Source organism: Charadrius vociferus, unplaced genomic scaffold (genome assembly GCF_000708025.1).
Source record: "Charadrius vociferus isolate BGI_N301 unplaced genomic scaffold, ASM70802v2 scaffold343, whole genome shotgun sequence".
In the NCBI taxonomy this organism is placed as follows: domain Eukaryota; kingdom Metazoa; phylum Chordata; class Aves; order Charadriiformes; family Charadriidae; genus Charadrius; species Charadrius vociferus.
Genome location: NW_009647952.1, coordinates 363,720 through 386,984, shown reverse-complemented (window position 1 = coordinate 386,984; position 23,265 = coordinate 363,720). Strand labels below are relative to the sequence as shown.

The 23,265-nt window shown below is 43.0% G+C and overlaps 1 protein-coding gene across 1 annotated transcript; it reads right to left on the bottom strand.

The window, feature by feature from the left end:
- Window positions 1-22,344, bottom strand: PDE6B (phosphodiesterase 6B, cGMP-specific, rod, beta). The gene is made up of 22 exons (XM_009883306.1): window positions 21,781-22,344; window positions 19,324-19,476; window positions 18,898-18,987; window positions 16,395-16,535; window positions 15,254-15,328; window positions 15,099-15,163; window positions 13,670-13,736; window positions 13,475-13,522; window positions 13,144-13,293; window positions 12,003-12,146; window positions 11,344-11,409; window positions 10,570-10,716; window positions 8,917-9,024; window positions 7,817-7,926; window positions 6,713-6,800; window positions 6,040-6,140; window positions 4,503-4,610; window positions 3,669-3,732; window positions 2,388-2,462; window positions 1,626-1,709; window positions 1,190-1,346; window positions 1-59 (listed from the first exon to the last, which is right to left on the bottom strand). The coding sequence occupies exons 1-22, from the start codon at window positions 22,189-22,191 to the stop codon at window positions 1-3; spliced, it is 2,511 nt and encodes an 836-aa protein (XP_009881608.1). The 5' UTR covers window positions 22,192-22,344.
- Between the last annotated feature and the right edge of the window lie 921 nt (window positions 22,345-23,265).

The window sequence follows — 23,265 nt, the reverse complement described above, 5'->3', positions numbered from 1 at the left end:
CTAAAGTATGCTACATGTTTTGGAAGCTGGAGCTGTTCCTCCGTTACAGGTTATTCCATCTGCCATATAAAAAGAAACACAGAATTAGAGATAGTCATAAATGTCCTTCTCAGTCATTACAGGAGTTTTTTAGCACTTCTAAGTTATCTAGTGATCAATGTAGGTCATACCTACCATAGCACCCATATCTAGGTCTGTCTGCTGTGCAAAGTAATTGTACATGTATGGCTACTTGTAAAGCATGTTTTAGAGTTAGTAGAAACCTCCCTCACTTAGACACTGATTACTTAGGAAATAATTCTTCAGAATTTTTCCAAATCATAGCTAAAGCACTTACTTTTGATATTTTAAGTTAATTACTGTGAATTTAACTGAGGTAAGTTTAATTCATAGACAGCTCTAACAATTTCGAAACTGTGTCCACCCCATGAGCTGCTGGGATTTGGGTCTAGTTTGGAAAAAAAAGGAGACTTCAGATGCAGTGTCTGTGGAGTGGAGGCACCAAGTTCTGGTGGATGTTTGCTCAGACACTTGGGAGACCCCAGGAGAGCCTTCTGCTTCCACCTTTCTGAGAGTCAAACAAATCCTCAGGCTGTCAAACAAGCTTTCACCCAATGCCCACTCTACCTGGTGGATTTCAGTGCTACCCAGGCTGAGCCCACAGAAGAAGAAAAATGGATTCGACCAAAATACATCGCTACTAGGTACAACTGCTTGCTTCTAGGTAGTACTTAATCTGGGCTAGAAATTGGATGAACTGTAACTCAAGTGTTCTCACTAAGAGCATGTTAACTTTTCTTAACTCCTGCTTCATGACCTGTGGGACAGCACATTGGCCAATGCCCCTGTTCACAAAGGGATGTCTTCCTGCTCTTTTCTAGGGACATACATATACCACAAAGGACTTTCTGCTGTCCCCAGAAGCATAGGTTCTCATGCTGAATGTAGTCTCACTAGTTTCTCAAGCACTAGCTCCTGGGTGTTTGAGCAGGTGACCTTTTTGACAGCCTGTCATGGTGTCAAGTTTGAAGACAAGGTGTCTTCAACCTTGCCAGTGGAGCAAGACTGAGGAAACTTGTTCTGGGCATCTGACTCTTTGTCATGTCAGCAAAGCTTGCTGCAGATTTGGGAAAGTATCAGATAAATATGTTTTGGAGTTAGGAATGAAAAGCTAAGTATTGTTTCTGACCTTTCTTTGCAGCCATCTTCTCTTCCTCTTTTTTCTTCTCTTCTTCTAGAGCTTTCATTTTTGCATCATACTCATCAGCACGGGTCTTCCACTCGTTTCTGTTGTTTAGCAGCCCATCAAGCATAGGCTGAATTTCCTCATGGAAACGGGAAAATTCCTAACCAAAACACACCCGTCAGTGCAACACACTGCATAAGCAGTGCTTGTCCATCATACCTCAGGATGGATCCTGACACTTCACCTCCCAGGCTGGCTCATACAGGGAAAGAATTAACGGCACAAAGGGGACCATGCTGCAATGCCCCAGCAAGGGGTATTGTTGTCTCCTTTACCTGTCCCTCTCCTCATTAAAGGTGTTGCTTCACTGGGACTCCCTCACCTGGGATTTGAACCCCTGTTGAGAAGGATGGGGTGTGGAAGGGTACGCTTTGCTCACCTTATAGACAAATGTGCACACAAAGTCGATGAAACCCACTTGAAGTTTTGGAAGCTCAGCAGCTTTCCTCCGGTCCATCATAGGCTGTGGGAGGACACAAGTTCACCTTGATTTATGAGAATATTTCATTGAAAAACACACCTCTATTTTCTCCCCAAAACTGCCTTGTTGTCTTCAGCCTGGCAGTTCTACTATGCCATCTATAAAAGCTGTCCATCACAGCCCTCTTCCTCTGCTGCAGAGGATTCAAGTGGGTTCATATCCTTTGCCATTTTAGCAGAAATTTTAGACAGGTCTTTCAGTGTCTATGGATGGGGAGGAGGACAGACAGTTTTTCCCTTGCACCTCTCAACCAGGTATCTGAGAGAAGGTTCATGTAATAAAGTGCTGAAGAGGTTTTCAATTTTCTAAAACGTAACAGAACATGAAATTATATTCTTAGAAGGCCTTGTTACTTACTGTATAGTTTGTGATGCCTCTGTGGGTAGAGAGGGTGTATGAAAGTCTAAAGAAAACCCAAACCACACAGGTGGAGGCCTCATCAAGGAATTACTCTTGGCTCTTTCAATGCCGAATTTAAGTATTTGTTATTATAGTAGAAAAAATATGTTAAGAATGTTAGTATCCACTTTCCAATGGATTTTGGCAGGCATGGTGATTTTAGGAAGACTCACAGTGCTCTGAGAGCAGCTTTTCTTGTAGTAAGTCTCTGCTGAGACTTACTGTCTGAACTGAACTGTCTGGCTCTTGCATTGTACTTACAATAGGCTGTTGCTGAAGGACGCTTATTTCTAAGTCTCCTTGCTCCCAGAACTCAGCTGCTACCAGGAGAGCTACCTACATTGCCAATGAAGGAAAAAGAAAAGTTAGCGCTGACTTGCACTTCAGTTCTCAACCATGAAGTGACTCTCACTTATAGCCCCTCAGTCACTTCATATCCAGCCCCAGCCTTTCTCCTGGGAAGGGCAGCAGTGGCAATGGGATTGCACCTGTGTAGTGACAGCTCAACAACCTTATTGCACTGGAGCTCATTAGTCCACTGCTCATCTATTAAGAAATGTTTTGAATGTGTCCCCCTCAAGAATTTGCTTCTTGGTCACAGCTGTGCCTGCCTATTTTGATTTTCTCAGTTGTCCTTTCTCCATGCTGAACAGGAAGGTGGGTTTTGTTTCTTTTATCCTCCTTTATATTTTAATGTTTCTTAATTAGCAATTGCTCAATTACAGTTCCAGAAGGAATTCCCAAGGGAATTCAAACAACTGAGAAAACAGCAAGTATTGCTATAAAAACAAACAGCCCATACATTATGTTCAAAAAACCTTGCTATAACACAAGAAGCTAAATACTTGGGGGTTTTCTTTTATTTTTTGGTAATTATGAATTTTCTACAGAATTCACAACTTAAATCTGAAGGATTAGTTTATCCATCAAAACCATGGTTATTCTAAAGTCCTTTTGTTAGTTTTGGTAGGGCACTTTGATTCATCTTCTAGGCAGCTGTCCTGGTTTCATTCAGGATAGAGTTAATTTTCTTCCTAGTAGTTGCTGTGTTTTGGAATTAGTATGAGAATGATGTTGATAACACATATTGTTTTAGTTGTTGCTAAGTAATATTTATAGGAAATTTTCAGCTTCCCATAGAAGCTGAGAGGGAGCATAGACAGGACAAACTGGTGAGAGGAATATCCCATACCATAGACAGTATGATAGGTACATAAATAGGGGTTGGCTGTTGGGCTGGGATCTGTGATTGCTGCTCAGTACAGGCAGCGAGTGTCTTGTGTTATATCACTTTATTTTGTATATTCTTTTACCATTATTATTATTGTTATTTTTCTCTTCCATTACTGTTCTATTAAACTGTCTTTATCTCAACCCATGAGTTTGTTTTGTGGGTTTTTTTCCCATACAAGGGGAGGGGAGTGAGTGAATGGCTGCATGGTCCCAGTTGCCAGCTGGGTTTAAGCCCAGACAGCAGCTTAGGAAATTGCATTACTTTAAAGTATAAGCTAGAGAAATCTAACAGTATATCAAGCACCTGACCTTACTCTGGACTTCCCAAGGCTTTGTGATTGCTGACAAATCACAGGCAGTCATCATCATGGCCCTAAAAACAGGAAAGAAATTAGCTTCTTTTCTACAGCCTGCACCCTTCCTCTTCCAGGCTCAGGATGCTCCTGGCCCAGTACTGCGTCAAGTATCCCCAAGTCCCTGCTGAAGTGATAGATAAAGAAAGATGGGTTGCTGTAACAGCCTTGGCTCCTACAGGGACATTCATCAAGGACAGCTCTCTTGATTAAAATGGATTTATGCTAGGGAATGGCTTGCTTCTGGCATTAGGATGTTTGCTGCTTTAGTCACTGCTGGGCTAAACTTCTTGACTTTGGAGCAACATCTTTGACTCCCTCATAGAGGTGTAGCAGTCCAGACTGCAGTGAGACTGTGGGTGCACTTCATTGCTGGTGCAAAGTGCCATGCAAAGAGTCTGTCCAGTCACAACAGCAGCGTTGTGCAAGTCAGATTGGTTGCCACTGGGAAGAGTAACTAATGGATTGGATTCCTGTAGATCTGCCATTGCAGCCTGCCTCTGTTTGTGGCCTACAGGGTGGTCTGGTAGGAGTATACGGCCAGAAGGGATCCTTCTTCTTGTTAGGAGTATACGACCAGAACAACACTCCAAAACCAGTCACTTATCTGGATGAAGAATCACTTTAAGCTTTTTTCCCCTGATTTTCCCTGCTTCTCCAGAAGATCAGATTTGAGTGGACGGTAATATATCACATGTTGATGATTTTGCACCAAGTGCAGTGCAAGGCATGTTCTGGGAGATCTCACCTGGTGACCACATCACTAACCTTTCCAGAGCTGATTACTCACATGACAACCTCTTTCTTTGTTGTCTCCAGAGACAAGTATTCAGTCCAGGCAGTCATGTTATCGTACGTCTTGGACTCGTCAACGATCTTCTGAAACATTGTTCTCTTTCTTTGAAGGGAAAAAAAAAAAAAAAAAAAGAAAAAGCTCCAAAACAAGGAAACAAAAGTGTTAAAAACAAATGACCAATGCTGGTATTGATAACGCTTTCAGAAGGATTTCCAGTAGTTGCTGTCCTGGCATTTAGGCCCTCAAGGAAGCTCCCAACAAAACCAAGGATCATCACCTGCTTCTCTTAAGTAGGGGAAGCTATTGTAACTGACTTAGAAACAAGTACAGAGGTGAGAAATGAGCAGGAACTTAAAAGTATGAGCTGCTACAAGTTATGTTAGCTGAGAAGTGCTTCCAGCTTTGTTGGCAGCCAAAGAAGGCTTTTTCCTGGAATGTTAAGCAAGCTGCAGAAAACTAGAGCTGCCTGGATCTTTATAAAGCTCCTGGCTTTTACATAAAAGCTCCTAGCTTTTATATAAAACTACCTGGCTTTATATACTTAGTCTGACCTTGTTAACCTTATTTACATACCTAAATTTATGTAGCATTTCTGGGAAGGTGGTTATACACAATACACCCATGTTTTGAGTTGCGTGAAATCTGGAAAAATCTGCTGTTTCAATGCTTGCAGAGAAGACATTTAGGCCAGATCCACAAAGCAACTTGCTTACATGTTCTGTTTTTATCATTTTGCCTGGGTCTGATCTCAACCAAGCCTTCACTTGCAGACCATGGACCAAGGAGGGCAAAGACTGGCTTGTTCCCACCTGGTAAGGAAGTGATAGTATCTGCTCCTATATAGCCAACCTATCTCCGGATTAAAAGGACTTGGTATTGCACCCTCCCTCATATTCCTCTTTTGTGGACTCTTTATACTTCACATAATCATTCTTCAGTGCAAAACACAGAAGAAGTCTCTGGTCTCAGCACTTTATTTTGAAAGCACATTTTGAAAACTCCTTGCTAATTAGGAAGTCATATGTTGTTGAATTCTTGCCTTATGGCCCAGGAAGTCAGCACATGCTGCTCCAAGATATTTGTCATTTTTGGCTTTTGGGTGAAATAGACTGTGAACCATATATTCACCTGCAATGGACCACTTGTTATTTGGGTTGTGATGCTCTCCCAGAGAACTTAATGTAGCACTGGCCAGGCCATTCATGAGTACTCTTAGTGCTGAAGTGCTAAGTAAAAAAAAATAAATCAGACATCTCTTTCTGTTAGGGGATAATATAGCACTGCCTTGTTGGAAATACAGAGTTAAAAAGTCACGTATGTGATCTAATGAGTAAAAGCTCAAAATTCTTTTTAATTATTTGCGTTGTCCCCCACCAGCTCTGATGTCAGTACTAAAGGCAGCCTTCCAGAGGCAATGTCTGTGAAGATGATTGCTGCACAGAGGGCTTCTCAGAGCAAAGCATCATGCTTTGCCTTTGTAAAGTATCAGCTGCTTTCTGCCCTTCACACATGGTGTATGTGACCAACTTACTTGAAGTAGAGTGCCAGGTCTGTTGCTATAATGGCAATTTCCATCAGGTGAATCATGTGCTCATGCTGTCTGCGGTTGAGGTTCTGACATATATTCAGCGACTGAAAAGCAAAGGGAAGGGAGCTGCAAAATCCAAGCACTGTGTTGTTGTGAGTTACTGGCCATCTCCCTTTCTCAAATGTGCTCACTTTTTTTTTTTTTTTAAATAGTTTCAGCTTGCTCCCCTAAGATGCAAGGGTTGTGAGCTCCATTCACCATGGCACTACGGTGCCTAGTCTCCCCTTTTTTTCACTGAACAGGGTCAGTGTTCTGAAGCTTGTTACACAGCATGTGACCAAACCCTTTTTGCTGGCACCAGCATGAATTTGCCTGAAATGAAAAGTTAGCTGGAGGAATGTGTCAGCATTGGCCCTGTCAGAGGTGCTACAGGAGGACAATCCTATATTTAACATATTCCTACGGGGATAACAATATGGGTTCTGAAGAAACCAAGTCATGCATTTAGGAAGCCTATAAGTTTTGGCCCTGGGTGAGCATAGAGTACTCAGGGAGTGAGGCAGCTGCAGCTCCTAGGTATCCAAACCAGAGAAAAGTCTTGTTCTGACAGCTCTGTTGCAGAAATCTTCCTCGAAAGTAAATTATTCATGTCCTTACATTACAGTTCATTACCAACCTCTTCAGAGAGCAAGAATTTTCCAAATTCCAAGTGATGTCTCTCTAAAATTGAGGATCCATGAAGCTTAGCTAAAGGATTTTGAGACCTGGTTGTGTAAAGGAAAATTAAATATGTTACTGCATCACTTAAAAATAAAAAGATGTGTCCCATTTTATATTTAATTTTGTCACACACACACAAGTTCAACTAATTTTAAAAGTCTTAAGAGTAATATTTTTAATACCTAATGACTTCAGTTGAGTAAAAGACTTCTGGACACTGCATATAACTATTTGGACGCTGTATAAAACAGTCTTCCAACTACAAACTTCACCCAAAGTGTTTTTTTATGACTGGACTGTCATTACTCAGCATCGTAAACTTGTTTAATTCTTGAATAACTACATGTTGATAACTAGTAATAGGAACAGAAAAATAGCAGTCCTTGGACACTTTCCTAGCTGAAAAGCAAGACCGTTTTGTATCTGAAACACCAGCCAGCTTCACTTACATTTTTCCAAAGCTCCAGAAAACAGTAAGACAGTATAGCCAGCAAGCATTGCAGAAATGCTGCAATCTGACACTACTTTAAGGGAGCAACAGAGGCTTGACTGGTCAATGAAATCATGCAACTTTTTTTCTGTAGCTAGTAACTACCTACTGAGAGCAGCACCCTCATACTCATAGGTGCTTTGTTTCTGCAGGTGGTGAGGGCAGTGCCATACATGGTGCTTTCTCCATAGATACCTTCCAGCAAAAAGTAGGTTTCTTATGTCCAGGATGCACCTGGTGGCATCCTGAGTCTCCTATGGTGTTCAGGCTACTAAATGCCTGCACTGCACTTCTTCTACCCCGTAACAGTAATGTAGAGTCTTGCTTTAAACAAAGGAGTTTTGCTAGGAGGTAAAGAAAGCCCCAGAGAGCACCACAACATTTCAGTTTCACCAGTGGCCAAAGCATAAGCCCAAGCACTGCAGCAAGCTGAAAAGCAAGGTTATTTGCAAAAGAGGGTTACCCCTGTGTATAAAACACAGTTGTACTGGAATTTGTTGTGATCGCAGCCTGATCCCACTCCACACGAGAGCAAAAGCAAATCATTTGAAATGGCAGGAAAGTGCTTACTTCATTTGGTAAAGGTTGTTGGTCCCCCTGTGGTCAATATCATGGCACAGAGCAGCAGTTACCATTGCAAGGGCTTCGAGGTCTGTGTAGTAACGCTTCAGTTTGCCAGTCTGGAAGGTGAGAATTTGCATGTTGTCTGTTAGTATCTCTTACAGGAAAAGGTACTAAGCTGTGACTAGTGTGTGCTGGGGATCTCCTAATTGAAACAGTCCAAGAGAACTGAAAATACTTGTGAAGCTAAATGCAACACACAGTACAGATGTTAAAATGAAGAAGCAGCTGGAAATGAAACGTTTCAGACTCAGGTGGGCATGTGTGTCATACATACGTGCTCAAGGCCCACCTGCAATGTTGGCTACCCACTGCTATAGCAGCCTTGTGCCCTAGGGACACCTGGGTTCTCATAAGCATCCCTCCAGTCACTGGCCTCAAAGCACTTTGGAAAGGGGGTCTGCATCTTTCTGGGCAATGAGGTCAATGGGGTCTCCAAGCTGAACTGCCCAAAGGATTGTTTGGGGGTGGTAGGCATAATTCTGCTGCCGGCTGTGTGGGCCATACGAACTGCACTGGGTCCTAGTCCTACTCCATGCCTGATGTGGAGCAGCAGTCTGACACCTTTTTTTTTCTTTTTGGGGCACTTCTTGCCCTGAAAGCCTGTGAGAAATGGCACTTCCCACATTCACACTAGCAATAGACTAAGACCTGTGCCTGTACTGCCTGGAAATGGAGAGCATGAGGTTGTCTCCATCCCAACCAGCTAATTTGAGTCTGGCTCTTACTGTCAGGAACTGTTGAAGGAAGGGAAGTCTTGTAGTCTCTCTCCTGTTCCCTGCAGAAGGATTTAATCTGGAGGCTGTTCAACACCATACACATCTGTACCTATGAGAATTAAAGCACTCCATTCATTGGGCAGTATTGTCTGTGGCTTTAACTGTAATGCAAGGACTGTCACTTAAGGCAAATTAGCAAGACCTGTGCTAGGAGTAACACTTATCCTACACCAGGATTCAAAGGGAGGCCCACATATCTCCAGGGTGCAACAGAAGACCTCCTGTAAATAAAGCTGTGCCACAGAATTAACTGGGGTGGTGTTACCTTACCATCAGGAGTGTGAACATGGTCTGCGCAACGTTGAAGCCATGGCGCCAGTTGTGGTAAGTTATCTTACGGTAGCCTTTGCTAACAGAGTACACAAATCTTACCAGAACCTGCAAAATTTGGGAAGAGGATGTTAGTTTGTGAGATGAAGCTGCTGCCTGTTGCTCTTGCAATAAAAACCATGTATGGAAATCATGGATGAAGTTCTGACCAGCTTTACAGAGGTGGCCCCAGAAAGGAATCAGAAGCTGTAATCTAATCGGTCTTTCCTGACAGTGTTGTTATAGTAAAGCCTAGCAGAGAGCTAAAGGGGACACTAAAATATAGCTCTCAGCTTTCTAATATTTTTCTCTTTTTTTTTTTTTTTAAAAAAAGAAAAATAAAACCACAGAGTTGCCTGGGTGGGAAAGAAGAAACACCAATGTCCAGAGTAAAAGAGATTTAATCCTACTATTTAATTTCTGTGTTCCACTGTATTGTCACTTGTAAGATTTGTCCCTCCCATGTCTTGTGATTTACTCATACTGATATATCTCTTCAAGAGATATGGCTCCATAGATGTAGATATGGGTGGTGTTTATATCACCTAAAAATTTACAATATTACAAAATATTACAAACTGGTTTTCCCCTCTGCATTCTACTTCTTCACATATCCTACATCTTGTAGCTATATGAGTTTCCTTACTAGAGAACAAATTAATAATGGATGAACATTTATTTTCTAAAATCTCAACGCCTCAGAGTAGCAGCAAAGAATCACCTGTATCAGGGGTTAGTTGTTCCAGAGTAGATATTTTGAATACTTTTTAACATTGACATGCTATAAGTAAGAAGCCCAGAAGTAAGCCCCGTTCAGAGCACCTACTTCACAGCCTGCCTTTCCAGGGTGAAAACTCTTCCTGCAGTTACCTCCAGATCCCACTAGATGGAAATAAACCTCACATGATGTGCTGAGAAATCCCTTGGGGAGCAGCAGAGTAGCTGAAATGCCGGTTTCACAACTCCTACAGGGGCTTGAACTGTGGAAAAAGCCGTGAACTTGCACATCAGGGGCTATGGGGTCCTTGTTCCCCTTGTTCCCTTGTCACACCACTCCTGTCGCCAGAAGTCACGAAGTTGGCACCAACTGCACCAAATGAAGGCATGTCCGTATTTGCAGGGTGAAGAAAAGCAGAGGGACCTGCCAGTGTGGGTTTCAGTGTACATTGGCTGAAAGCTATAGAGTACATGCTATAGCAAATGAAACATGCACAAAAGTATGCAGTGGCCTGTGTTGCTCCTGGAAACTGTGCTTTTACACGGTGGCTCTGGGTGGCATTAGTGCAAGCAGCAAGTGCAAGCAATTTTTTCCATGGTGTAATCCCCATCTATATAGACCTGACAGCAAACCCATAGCAGTAGCAGAGAATGCAGAGCAGAAGAGGCCAGCTTCATGCTCCAAACCCACATGTAGTGACTGGGGGCTTTGAGAGGGCGTTCCCTGCCCTCAGTGGGGCGAGGGGGCTCAGGACACACACCCCACTCCCTTCAAGCCCCCATGAACCCAGACCTCTGGCCACTCCATGAGCTGCACAGGGCACACATGGACCTCAGCCACACAGCAAGTCTACTGGCCATCCAAGACAGGAGTCCCTGTGTGTTGCCAGCTCCTACCTCCTGTGGGATCTGGAACTTTTTCACCACGCCGAGCTCATAATACATCTGAATGCCGCACTTCACAAGTTCTAGCTCAGTGCAGTCAAAATCGGAGAACCTGAACTCATAGATTTCGAACTTGGTGGGCCCCGGGAGTTCTTCTTTCTGTAAGAGAGGTGGGACGGTTTGCTGCAGTGCTATGTATGTCATCCCTAGAACGACCTGGAATGGTTTTTGCGTAATAAAAATTTATCAGTCTGATGCTGCTGGTCACTTTTCCTTTTTTGACTATAACACATAAATAGATTGAAATGCAGCTTTTCACAGTAACCATATTAGTGAGGGGAAGGGGCATGGCATTTTTGGTCAAGCACAAGAAACATTGCTTGTTTTCTGTTAAGCACTTTTGTTGTTGATTGATATAGTTTGGAGAGTCCAAACTTGACAGGTCTTGCAAGGGAAGACTTATAGCCCTCCATATTTACTCCAGAGCACAAAATGCATGACAAGCCAAGGTGGCTGATGTGTTTTCCAGATGAACTTTGAACCCCTTGAGATAAAGTGGCAGAGAACAGGTACTCCCTGGGACCTGCGGAAGACATTCACTGTCACCTGATAATAATAACCTCCAAATCCCACAGCAGAGGAGGCCAGGGTATACTTTGCCTTCACCCTTCACCAGGTGCCCTGTTGATGTGTACCAGTGTGCCAACACTGGGAACTCTTCCCTGGATCCACCCAGGCAATATTTGCTTGCCAGGGCTGTCCATTCCAGTGGTATATTGCTCTTACCAGGATGCTTGCCAGCTCCTCTTCCTCACACTCACTTGGCTCCTTCCCCAGCTTTTCTCGTGTTGGCTGCAAACAGCATGGACATGTTAAACGGACAACTGAACCCTGCTGGACTTTGCACTGTGCAGCTTTGGGGCAATCTAGGGCAGCTCCCATATGCAAATTGTTTTTTCTTCCTGGACCTTATCTCTTTCTGGCCTTTCAACCCATTCTTCCTAGCAAAAAATGTCCTCCCTCTCCTTGATTTTGTTTCATGTTTCCCCCACTTGCAAATGCACCCCCCCGCCCCGAGACAGTGTCCCAGGCGAGTTTTCTAACTCCACATCCTCTGCACTAAGGATGTTTTGGGGAATAAATCAGCCTCTCTTCCACCCCTATAGCCCTGCCCTGAGTAGCACCTGTGTGAGCCCACCTCCAGGGCTGGCTTTGCTGAGGAAATTAGAAAGGACACAGCGTGGCAGTGTGTCAAGTTGGAGGGCAGATCACAGAGCCAAACCAAAGATTTGTTCTGCCACTGTGCAGTAACTGGGGTCCCAGGTGCTGCCTCCACACCGTGGTGTCTGGAAGCATTTCTGTGCGATGGGAGTCCTGTGTCTGTGTCGTAAGTCATTGGCCAGGGCAGTACACTTGGGGGTGTGCTGCACATTGTGAGGCATTACCAGAATTTCCTGGATTTCGTCTTTGTCACATTTCACATGGTAGAGCACCATATCCTGAGCAATGTCCTTCCGGTTCTCCAGCTTGTTCATCTTGTCATATGTATCAGTGTTGAGTACAGACCAACCCAGGAACTGTGTCAAGGACTTGATGAGGGGAAAAGAAGGGAATGGTGAAATAACTAAAACATCTGTTCATCAAAGACACAGAAATATAACACTGCATGACATATTTTTAGAGAAACACAAGCTCCACTTTGGCCACAAGCCTAGCAATGAGCAACAGTGTGTTCGCTCCAAATCACTACTTGCTCCTCAGCGTAGCAACTCTCCAGCTGTTGAATCTGCCTAGGCATCCAGAGCATCCATGCTGCGACGGTTTGAGGACCCTCTGTCCAGTTCAGCACGTGGAAAGCTATTTCTGTGTTGTTGCAAGTGTCTCCATGCCTGTGGAAAGGCTGGTGTCACAATGGTGACAGCAGGTCAGGAACCGTCGTATCAAGGGAGGTTTCATCACCTTTCACATATGCTTACTCACACCCTGTGTTTGTTCTCAACTTGTGTGCTGTCCAGTAGCCAATTCAAACTGATTTTTTTCCTCCCAGTCTTTTTGTTTGATAAGAAAAGTCTATTTCAGGAAACGTTCTGATTGATAACAGATGCCAAGAGCTGAATGCCTATATTGGATTGAAACTAGCATGGAAGCATTTCTAATCAGCAGGTCTTTAATTACAGCTGCTGTTGGTAGATTCAATAGCTGGCCACCTTTTGTATCCTAGCTACATGGGCAATTTCTGTGTAATGTCTTGAGGGAGCTACCCAGCCAGTGTGAGCCAGCTATCATGCATGTGAACACAGGTCAGAATGGTCCTGTTAGTACATTGCAGCTGCTCATGCCTAGGTGTTCAATCCAAGAGTGCTGAAAGAACATGATATGAACACAGCTGGCTTTCCAAGACCGAAAAAAACCCGCAGTTTATATAGTTGCTTTCAAAGCTTTCAAGCTGATGCATAACACCTCTATAAGCAACAAAGAAACTAACTTAGCTGCAAAACACTGGGGGATGCTTTGCAGGTGTACAATGAGCAATTGGAGCCTCTCTCAATCATATGAACTACTTCCAGGCACAGCAAGAAACTATACCTCCATGAGGGTCTCGTCCTGTTCATCAAATGGTTTCCCATCTTTTCTGTTATAAAATGTGACAACACCAACAATTTCTTCCTTTTTGTTGACTATTGGCATGGACAGAACATTTTTGATAGTCCATCCTGATTCATCTAGAGGACCTTCCTTGAAGCAGTAGAAAGCAGAAAGACACCATGTAGTTAATGTGTTTCCTAAATACATCAGCACTCCCATTTTACATCAAGACTACAGGCTACAGGAATATTTATATGCCTAATATTGACTCTAAATTACATTTCTGCAAACAAAGTAGAATCCTTGATGGGACTGGAAGTTTTCACGGTACCTGAAATTTAAACATCTCATCTGCAGCAGCATTCATAATGTTGCAAATCTAGGGGATCACACAAAAGAAAAATTTTTACAATATAGGCAATGAGAAGTTTAAATACCAAAGCAAAAAAAAATGATTTGATGAAAAAGCAGCATTAATATGACTTAATCTCATAAAGCCTTGAAGAAGCCTAAGTTAAATACTTACAAATCCACTTTCAGCCACATAGGTTGGCAGTCCAGTAACTAGCGCCCAGTGATCTGGGGTAGGATTTCTGCATGAAGGAAAAATGCATAAGGGAAATTAAGGATATATGTTTACCAAAGAATGACCATGGAGCTGAAATGTATCCACCTGACTGCACAATCCACTTTTACGTATTTCACCCTCAGTTACTAAACAGTCCTGTTACTTTCAAAGGACCCATGTGTGCTAACAAAAATTTTTTACATAAGTGAATACTTTTCCTTTAAGGATTCAATACAGAATAACTCATAAAATATCGTTGTCTGCAGAGACTTAAGAAAAAGTAATTCCTGGGAGTGGGGACCATGTTTCAGACCTCCAGCAAAGAGAAATATAAAAGAAAGTTCCTGGCCAAGAGTGTCTGCCAGCATGAATTTTTGAACACTGCTGTACCTAAGCAATGGGGGCCTTTCTTGCAGCACTTACACTGATGCAAAGTGTGACCAGACCTGGGCAAAACTCCTGTTATGTCACATTTGTCCAGGGTGCCCAAGGCTCCTCTGAAAAATTCAGCAGCAAGAAGAGAGGGTGTTTTTCAGAAAGAGGGAGTTTCAGTGAGGTGTCAAGAGAGGAGGAAAGGCCGGAGGTAGCCTTGAGATGGGGTCAGTGACTGGAGAATAAGAGAGAAACAAGGAAGCTGGAGAACAGACAGGAAAGCTGGAGTGACCATGAAGAGGTCTGGAGGATAGCAGAGGGGTGAGGGGCAGGACTGGGACAGTGGGTGTCTCAACACAAGGCACCCTGGATGGGCTCACCCACTCACACAGGGATGGCACCAAGGAAGAATGATGCATCAGCCTGGCAAGGAGAGCGGCAGAACTGCAGGGAGTCAAGACAATTCACGTCTGCATCTAAGAATAGCTGGTTGCAGTGATTTTTGGAGTCTGACTTCCAATCCAGGTTCCCAATGCCCTGGAGGAAATCTTTGTCCCACAGAAAGGTGAATTGAAGCATCAACTTGTATTCTGGGTCTCTTAGTTTTCAATCGGTCTTTTGCACATCTTATAGAATCATAGAATGGTTTAGGTTGGAAAGAACCTTGAAGATCATCGAGTTCTAACCCCCTGCCATAGACAGGGACACCTCCCACTAGATCAGGTTGCCCAAGGCCACATCCAGCCTGGCCTTGAACACCTCCAGGGATGGGGCCTCAACAACCTCTCTGGGCAACCTGTTCCAGTGTCTCACCACCCTCAGAGTGAAAAATTTCTTCCTAATGTTTAATCTAAACCTGCCCTCTTCCAGTTTAAAGCCATTCCCCCTCGTCCTATCACTACATGCCCGAGCAAAAAGTCCATGAATCTCCTCATGAATGTCTTTAAATCATGGGGAACCCTGGTTTTAGCTGCACTCTATGTCAGTACCTAGCATACAGAAACTGGGCACTTACGGGATGACTTTAATGTCTTCTTTTCCATGTAATATATAATCAATGACCTTGTAAAAGACTATTTCCTGCAAATAAAAAGAAGCATGGTGTTAAAATTAGTGGTGAGGCAATCCTGCCAAACAGGAGAGAGTTTAAGAAATATGGTTCTCACGTACCCTACCATCTGGGGTGCGAGGTCCTGAGTAGGGGGGAACTTCTCCCAGCAGGACTGGCCACAGGTCAAAAAATTCCTGGTTTTAAAATGAAAGAAGTATTTTTAGAGTAGAAAAGTGCATTCTGCCTTAAGCTTCAAAGTAACCACTACTCTACCATGCTTGTTTTGGTACTGTGTAAACAAGCCATGAAATAATAAGACTAGTTCAATACTAGGCAGCAGAGTCGTATATCTACATCAGGAAATGTCAGTTGCATTATGTCTGTATATAGTCGTATACTGCCTATACCAAGATGCTTCTTCATTAAGTGAACAGCATAAGCTGTATTCACAGAACAAACAGCTATGTCAGTAATTTAAGTGTTCTTTATGTGACCATAGGGCTGATTTACTACTTGCTAGCTTGCTGAAGTGAAAGAGGTTTTTTTGTTTGTTTGTTTGTTGTTCTTAGGCTACATTATAAATGCTGATCAAAGTGTCTTTAGCACACTCATGATCTGTTAATACACCTCCTCACAAGCCAGCGTGCCATAAAGGCTCTGGCAACGTGGTGCAGACCAAAGTTCATGGTAGCCTCAGTCAGCCTGGCCATGGAATAAAGTAGGGATCCTATAACAATGCTATGTAACCCCCACATAAACGTGTGAACAATAAGAGGAAATCAGAACTGCAGAAGTAATTTAGCTTCTGCCAGCTTGTTTTCATGAAGCCAAATTTCACCTAAAAGCCTTGGTAACATGCACATGGATGAGCCCCTGAGGAAGGTGGGTGCTTTGTTGCTGGGGGTTTCCACAGGTATCTCACTATACTTCTGATATCTATAGATGTTGTGAAGCTGTGCTTACATTTCAGGCTTTGACCAGGATTGCCATGGTCAGACATGTTTGCCCTTCCTTTTTCTTCCCAGCCTCTGGCTCCTTCAGTAGTTCCATTCCAGTCACAAGTTATTCCCTTTCCCTCTCTTTTCTTTATCCCAGGCTCTTCATTTGCACAATGGAATAAAAAAATGCCAACCAAAGCAGGAATAACGACTCAAAGCTAGCTTGCACTTTGGCTGCCCCAGTAAAACTTATCTCCACAAATCACCCCTCAATGGATAGCAGCAATGCAGAAACATGTACAACATACACGTGAACACTCACCTTCTGTTTCGTCATGTCCAGGAGACCTACTGAGTACCGGTCGCAGTTCAGGTATGCTCTCACCGTGTAAAAAGCCTTGTGGAACTGCCTCTCAATGTCTGTCAGTTCCTCAAAAACCTTATTAGCTGACCACAACAGTACCTGCAGGACAAAATTCAAATATAAACATAGCCTCTCCTTGAAAGCTTGGCTTCCCAAATGTGTTTGGAGTAACAAGGAAATGACTGGGTTTTAATACTACAGTTCCTAAAATGTGCAATAGCAACCTTTGCTGCAAAACATAAAAGTGTTGCTTATTCACACTGGGAATTACTAGGGAACGATGTACTCTCAGGAAGAGTCAGGTCATCATGGAGTCCTATGTAAGAGTCCAGTCTTACAAACATAGCAAAAAAAAAGTTGTAGTGGCAGATAAAGAAATGGCCCCACTTACATTTTATACCTATAATTAAAATCTTGCATCCAAAAAACAGTTAATACCAAAAGTGTTGCAAATTCTGGAGGCTGGCATTGGAAATATCCAAATTAACACTTTCCTCAAAGGCTTTGCACAGCTGCTTTGTGCACGCATCAGCCTGTGATCCTTTTCCCCATCCTGTGCCCTGCAGATGTACCCTTAAGAAATCTGTTCCTATTAGGCTTTTTCATTTGTAAAAACAGAGCAGTGAATTAGGCAATTATTTCTGGTGGCACAAGAAGAGTCTTTGTGGGCCTAACAGAGAACTTACTTTTCTGTGAAATGGTAAGGAAACCTTCTATGCAATTGCCTAGCTTAGCTGAGCATGTGTGCTTTACTTTCTGACCCCAGGGGACATGAGGAGCAGTGCTACAGAAGCACTGAGAGCTGCTACCTCAAGCTGACTGGACCTGTGCTTTGAACAAGAAGTACTGTTACATGGCCACAATCAGGAAAAGTGTGTCTCACCTCTTACCTGGGCACTAGTAGATATTTTTGACAATTCTGAGTTGCATCAGTCTCTGTTTCTAATTCATAAATTGGGACAACTCTGCCACTCCTATAAAGCCTGAGGTGTTCAGTGTGACTGGCCACTGAACATCCCTCAGATAAGACAGTGCTGTTGTCACACAAACCATCAGAGGAAAATGAGCAATGGGTTGGGTTTTTTTTTGGCATTTTACAGCATGCATTAAGTAATGCTGAAAGCCACAAACTCAATGAGGAAGACTGAAAGAAACACCTGAAGAATGGCCAATTCATGGAATGATGCAAAGAGTTGGGCAAAATGGTCTTCTAATAAGACTCTTACACCGTATCTGAGCACAAGTGGACTGAATTGTCTTTGCACAAGCCATTTTACTTACAGTATCCCACAGTCTTCACAGTTGGGATTTGCAATATTAAAATCCTAGACCACCTTTGAGAATGTCATTTGCTCACTCTGCTTTGGTCCGTGCATTTGCTCACTCTGTGCTTTTAAGTATAACACAATGAACAAAATTAACTCTTGCGCAGACCTTTAGATCTAGATGGCAAGAGATCTGTCAGTTGAACTATTGGTAGAACGAGCAGTGTGTCTTGCATTGCGCTCTTGCTTTCCTCCTTTTCTGCAGGACCTATTGATGCAGCAGTGATACATGAACACAGGACTGCAGCCCCAGAACAGAGCACCCTGCAGGAGACATTAGGCCTTCCACCTCCTGGATCTCCACTTTGTCTTCTAGCCCCTTCCTTACTTCCCCCAGTGCTACTGCTAAGCCCTCAACAGGAATAAAGCTTTGCTAGTTCTACTTTAGTCAATTTACTCAGCATTGCTAGATGGCTGTATCACCTGACCATTGTTCATGTTTTTGATTACTGAAAAAATTAGACAAAACACATGAGATAATGAATTAGTAAATGCAAGTACTGTCCCAAAGCTTCTAAAATAAACTTTAATTCTGCATGCTTTTTGCTCAAACAGGTGTTTATCCCCCACAGGAACCCCCACTGGAGACAAAAGCATGGCTGCCATGAAGCATAAATGCAATTGCACGTCCACATCAATGACAACCAGTTGTCTGCTGCAGGAAGTGATTGCATGGATTCACATCCATCCCAATAAATTTCAGAGTCCTTTCATAACTGAGGTCATGGAAAAGAATGGTGGCTGAATCGTTTCAATTCAGAATAACCTAAAATAATAAATAATAAGGAAAAAATACCACATTCTTAATTGTTTTGGGAAATCTCTTGGTGCTGTTGCCCGAAGATGTTAAATGCTCCAAAAGTGTTTCATAGCCTGAGCTCAAGTAAACATCTGCAGCTCAGCCCTGCTGAAGCTGGTGCTGCTGCATCAGCTCCTGTAGTTTTGCCAATAGCAGCAGGAAGAGAGACTAATGAAGGACTCCAGGGAAGAAGCAGTATCTGAAAGCAGATAAGGGTACCTTTTTCTTTCCACTCTTCAGGTGCAAATCTTTGAAGCAGATCAGCTACACCTTCGAAATCAGAAGAATGTACTCATTTGATTTTGAGATACAGCTCAATCTGCATTTTCACTCTTACCTGGCCTCTTCGAGTCTCACAATTGTGAAGATAACTCAAGTGATAAATTTTCAAGTTCAAGGAGGCAAAATTCAGGTACTTCAGAAAAAGCTGAAAAGGCAAACAATGAGATTGAATTGAATGCAGTAGCAGCCTCATGTATACTGGATTTCATAACACCCATTTAGCAATGTCATGGTAATTCCCCTGGATAAATGCTTTGCTTTGCACTGGTGTGAGATGAGGCTTATCCCACTGTAACTTTTCTGAACGATTTCTGAGATAAGCGTCCTCATAATAAGCCTCTTCTGTTAGAGGGTGAGCCCGCTGTAGGAAAATTCGCACCAGTGAAGCTTCACTAAAGCAGACATCCCTAGTATAGAACAGTCTGTGTTACATGGCAAAAGCAACAGCTGCTTGATAGAAACTGAGCTACTGACCACTTACTGTTTCATCAGAGCTGGTGAAGTATGGGCCGTTCAGCTTATTAATAGCCAAAATGACAGCAACTAAATCTTTGCCATTCAAGATGGGTGTCGCAAGGATGCTTTTTGTAGTGTAGTCGGTGAGCTCATCAACAAATGGACTGAACTGGGCACACTGTTCAATAGAGAATTTACAAATTAAGCTTTTTCCACAATGTCTGTGGTCTTAAAACAAAGTTAAAGCACAGCCTCTCAAAGTAAGCTGCCTAAAGAAAGTTTTGCTTAATGAATTATTGAGGAAGATAAATTAATTAGCATAAAATTGGACAATGTACAGGTGATAATATCAAGAGAACTGACTGTGGTTTCTGACTGCAACACATGCACTTTTTCACTTTTTGCAAAGATCCTGCAAATCATAAGCTTTAAAATGTCAAACTCTGTCAGAACAAGGAGGGTCTCTACTGGTCATTCTCAGATCACTGACACCCTTCATAGTACCTCCTCCACCCTTCGCTCTGACTTCTCATTAACACTGTGAGGTGGGTACAGCCAGTTACCATGCAGCACTGCATATAGTTTATACAGTTTCTAAACAAGTGCTGTCTGGTACAGTCACTGGGAATTTCCCTTATCCTCATTTTTCTTCTGCTTTTGCTTTGGACCTGAAGCTGCTGTCAGTTTGTAGCCTCTAAGAAGCCATCTACCCCTTGTTTCTCTTCAAAATGTTGTCCCAGACACTTCCTTTCATGTTGCTGAGCCTTTGTGCATGGGATGGTAGACAGTAGGGAAGGTATCCCAACAGAGGATGCCGCTGGCACTAGCTGTGTGTGGTTCCTGGCACTGTCCCCCTGCCCCTGAGAGTGACCCCCCAGCTGCTGCCCCAGGAGCATTTTGGCAGCAGTTGCACTGTACAAATAGCACCACAGTGGATTGGGCTGCCCAGGGAGTCACCCCTGAGAGGATCGCCATTCAGACCACTGGGAGAGTGCTAGGTCATGCTGGAGGGGCAGCACAAAGGGAGTTCGTCCAGTTGTTACTTATTTGAATGTCACTGTCCCCCATCCCAAACGAAAACAAAGCAGAGAAATGGTAGTGCAGGGAAGGCTGATAGCCCATCACCTCATCTGCATAGGGCCTTACTGACACCATCATCATCTGCCAATAAGAAAGTGCAGGGACCCAAGATCTTCTCCTTGCCTACAAGTCCTTCTACTTGGGTTAGAAAAAGCCCCACAGCTCTGACCACATTCAGAAGGCTGTATTAAAAAGAATAATCACTCCCTAATCATCTTCTCTGCAGACCTCCCTCACTGCTGGCCTTCTCTGACAATTGGGGTAGACCAAGAATTTAGTGTTTGTGTCTCCTTCAAAGGAATTGCCTTAAGGCGATGCCTGAAAACACTAGAGTTGGAGCACTTGGGTCACAGCACTGAAATCCTTCTATATTCTTGGAGAAATGTCTGATGCCAGAGAGCTTTAAAAATGTTCAAGGCACATATTCAACACCCACCCACCCCCCTCCCCTCCCCCCAAAAAAGGTTGCAAAACCAAATCAATGTCTCAGTATGTTCTGTGGAGGACAAGGAAGTTTTTGCTGAAGCATTTGGATATGGTCATAATGAGCAAAAAATGGATGGATAAACAGATGGTTTCATTGTAACTAGCAAACAATAGATGGAGTAATCCCAAATGCCATATTTGGGTCACACGGATTTTGGTTTTATACCTATGATTAGAACAAGCGGATTGTTATTGTTGCCATTCAGGTTTACGCGATTCAACCCAGGAGTATGGGGTTAAATATTGTCATGAAGGCATAAAAATAAAACACTGAAATTCCTTGTATCCCACCTGGTATTGCAGTGTACAGTGTTTGCTGAAAGGGTTTTTTTGGTCAAAGTTTGTCTCTTGCTGCTTCTGATGAAGATCACTGCAGTTAACCCACCTGCTCTGAGGTTCGTCTTCTCTGGTTTATAAAAAAGCCTCTAAATGCCTTTGGCCCAAGCTTCATCAGACAGCAAACATTTTCAAATGTCATTTGTGGTGGAAAACCCTTTCTGGACTCACTGTAAAGGATTTCTCTCTCTTTGCCAATTAGTCATGGAATATAAATGTGTGTGGAAAATACCCTGTGCATTCACTGCAGATCTGACTGTACCTCATTCTCTCTTCTCTGCTGGACTATATATGAATTTTGTTTTTATTTTTTTAACTAGACAGACAAGGTATGACAGTGCACTTGTTTGTAGGCATTAACACCTAGTGTGATTGACATGCTGAACTTCACCTCACTCGATAAATGAAATTGGGAGCAACTTACAGACTTGCTACTGGTTCTCTGGTTTCCACAACACAGCTGTTACACTGCAAGAGGTTTGACCAAGCACCAAGTTGCCCTGCTACCTCTCGACGCCTTTGTACTAGTAAGCATATGTACCTTTCTTCTACCAAGTGAATGAATAAATGGCAAACCTACCTCACTGACATCCTTGATGTTCATGGTTTTCTTCGTCTGTGCAACATAGCCCACAATGCCTATGTCCAACGGATAGACAATCTCGCAGTCTGGGGAGACCAGGCATTCCTCTAGGGTGCTTCCCTCTTGGATGTTGAAAAGCCTTGTTGCCAGTTCAGGTGTGCCATTTCTCTGCCTGTACATGAAAAGACTACAGCGGTCAGCATGAATAAGGGACCTGATTCTTCGCAAGGTCTTGAAAACAACTTTCTCCATGTTGATGCTTTCTTGCATGTCTTGGATCAACTCAAAAAGGATTTCGCTCTCATTGCTATCCCAGGACTCTGTTCTTAGTTTCTTCTCAAAGTACTGCTTGGCAAAAGCAGGGTTGCCATCAAGAAATTTCTCCACGTCGTCTTCACTAATGTTCATTGTGAATGCCCTGGGTCTTGTGGTAGTAGTCCAAAAATATGGTCTACGCAAACAGCACTTGAATTTCTGATGTAGTTCCTAAATTTTTGTAATAGAAGATGTTGCTTCTAGAATGACCAAGGGCGAGGTAACACTGCCAAGAGAGCTTGTCATCAGGAAGAGGTATTCCTTTATAGTGGCGAAGGTGAGTCTGTGGGAGGACAGATCTTCTCAACCAAACAGATTAGATGACCTCTACAAGAGCTTTGGGTCAACTTTCTTCTTCTTAATCTAAATACAAACAAAAATTGAGTACTCAAAATATCTGAAAACACTCTCCTTTCTCTTGATAAGCAGAACACTTACTGAAACAATTATATTGAGGCAGCAACAAGAGCAAAGAACTGCATCTCCTAACATTGAAATAAGCTCTTTAAAGTCTAATTAAATATATACTGCTTGGGCCTAATCCTTGGTTAACAAGGTGAGCATCTTATTATTTCTGCTCTCCCAGCTCCCCGCAGTAGTAGGAAGTCCGTTCACAAAAAAACCACAGTGGTCATAACAAAAATAGTGAGGCAATGCTACTCTTTCTGGGCTCCCTCCACTATTGCATGGTTCTTTATCTGCTGCTGTAAGGGCTGTTCTCAAATGGAAGCATCAATCCTGAATGCTTTAGTCCAGGATTTGAACTGAATTTGCAAGGTCTGTGGCCTTTTCTTCTTAGTAGTAAGAACCAGGAAAGGAAAATATGTCTCTAAGTGGCATCCCTTTAGGAAGGAATCTTTAGAGTTTCAGGTTGGGGTGGCTGGGTTGAAATACTCTGAGGAATCATGGGAAGCCCTGCAGACCAAAAAAAAAGAAAAAACAAACAAACACAAAATACAATAACAGAAGAACCCACCCAGGTAGGTAGAAATATTTCCCTCATCACTATCAGTGGAGAAAGGGTGGGAATTATGGCTGTGAGGGACAGAAGCTGTTTCACATCAATGAAGCCACCATGCACAGGTGAGGTTCAGCATCATGCTGGGAGGCAAAATGGCATGGAGGCCATTAGTCTACAGGGGAATTAAAAAATGCACAAGGGTTTTT

Bases quoted from the DNA above. Each gene is read 5' to 3' on its own strand.
- PDE6B (XM_009883306.1), bottom strand. From the start codon at position 22,191: ATGAACATTAGTGAAGACGACGTGGAGAAATTTCTTGATGGCAACCCT. The intron at 13,523-13,669 runs GTAAGTATTTAA...GTGATCCCCTAG, and splicing joins ATGTGGCTGAAAGTGGATTT to ATTTGCAACATTATGAATGC. The intron at 12,147-13,143 runs GTATAGTTTCTT...CCCCTCATCAAG, and splicing joins AGGACGAGACCCTCATGGAG to TCCTTGACACAGTTCCTGGG.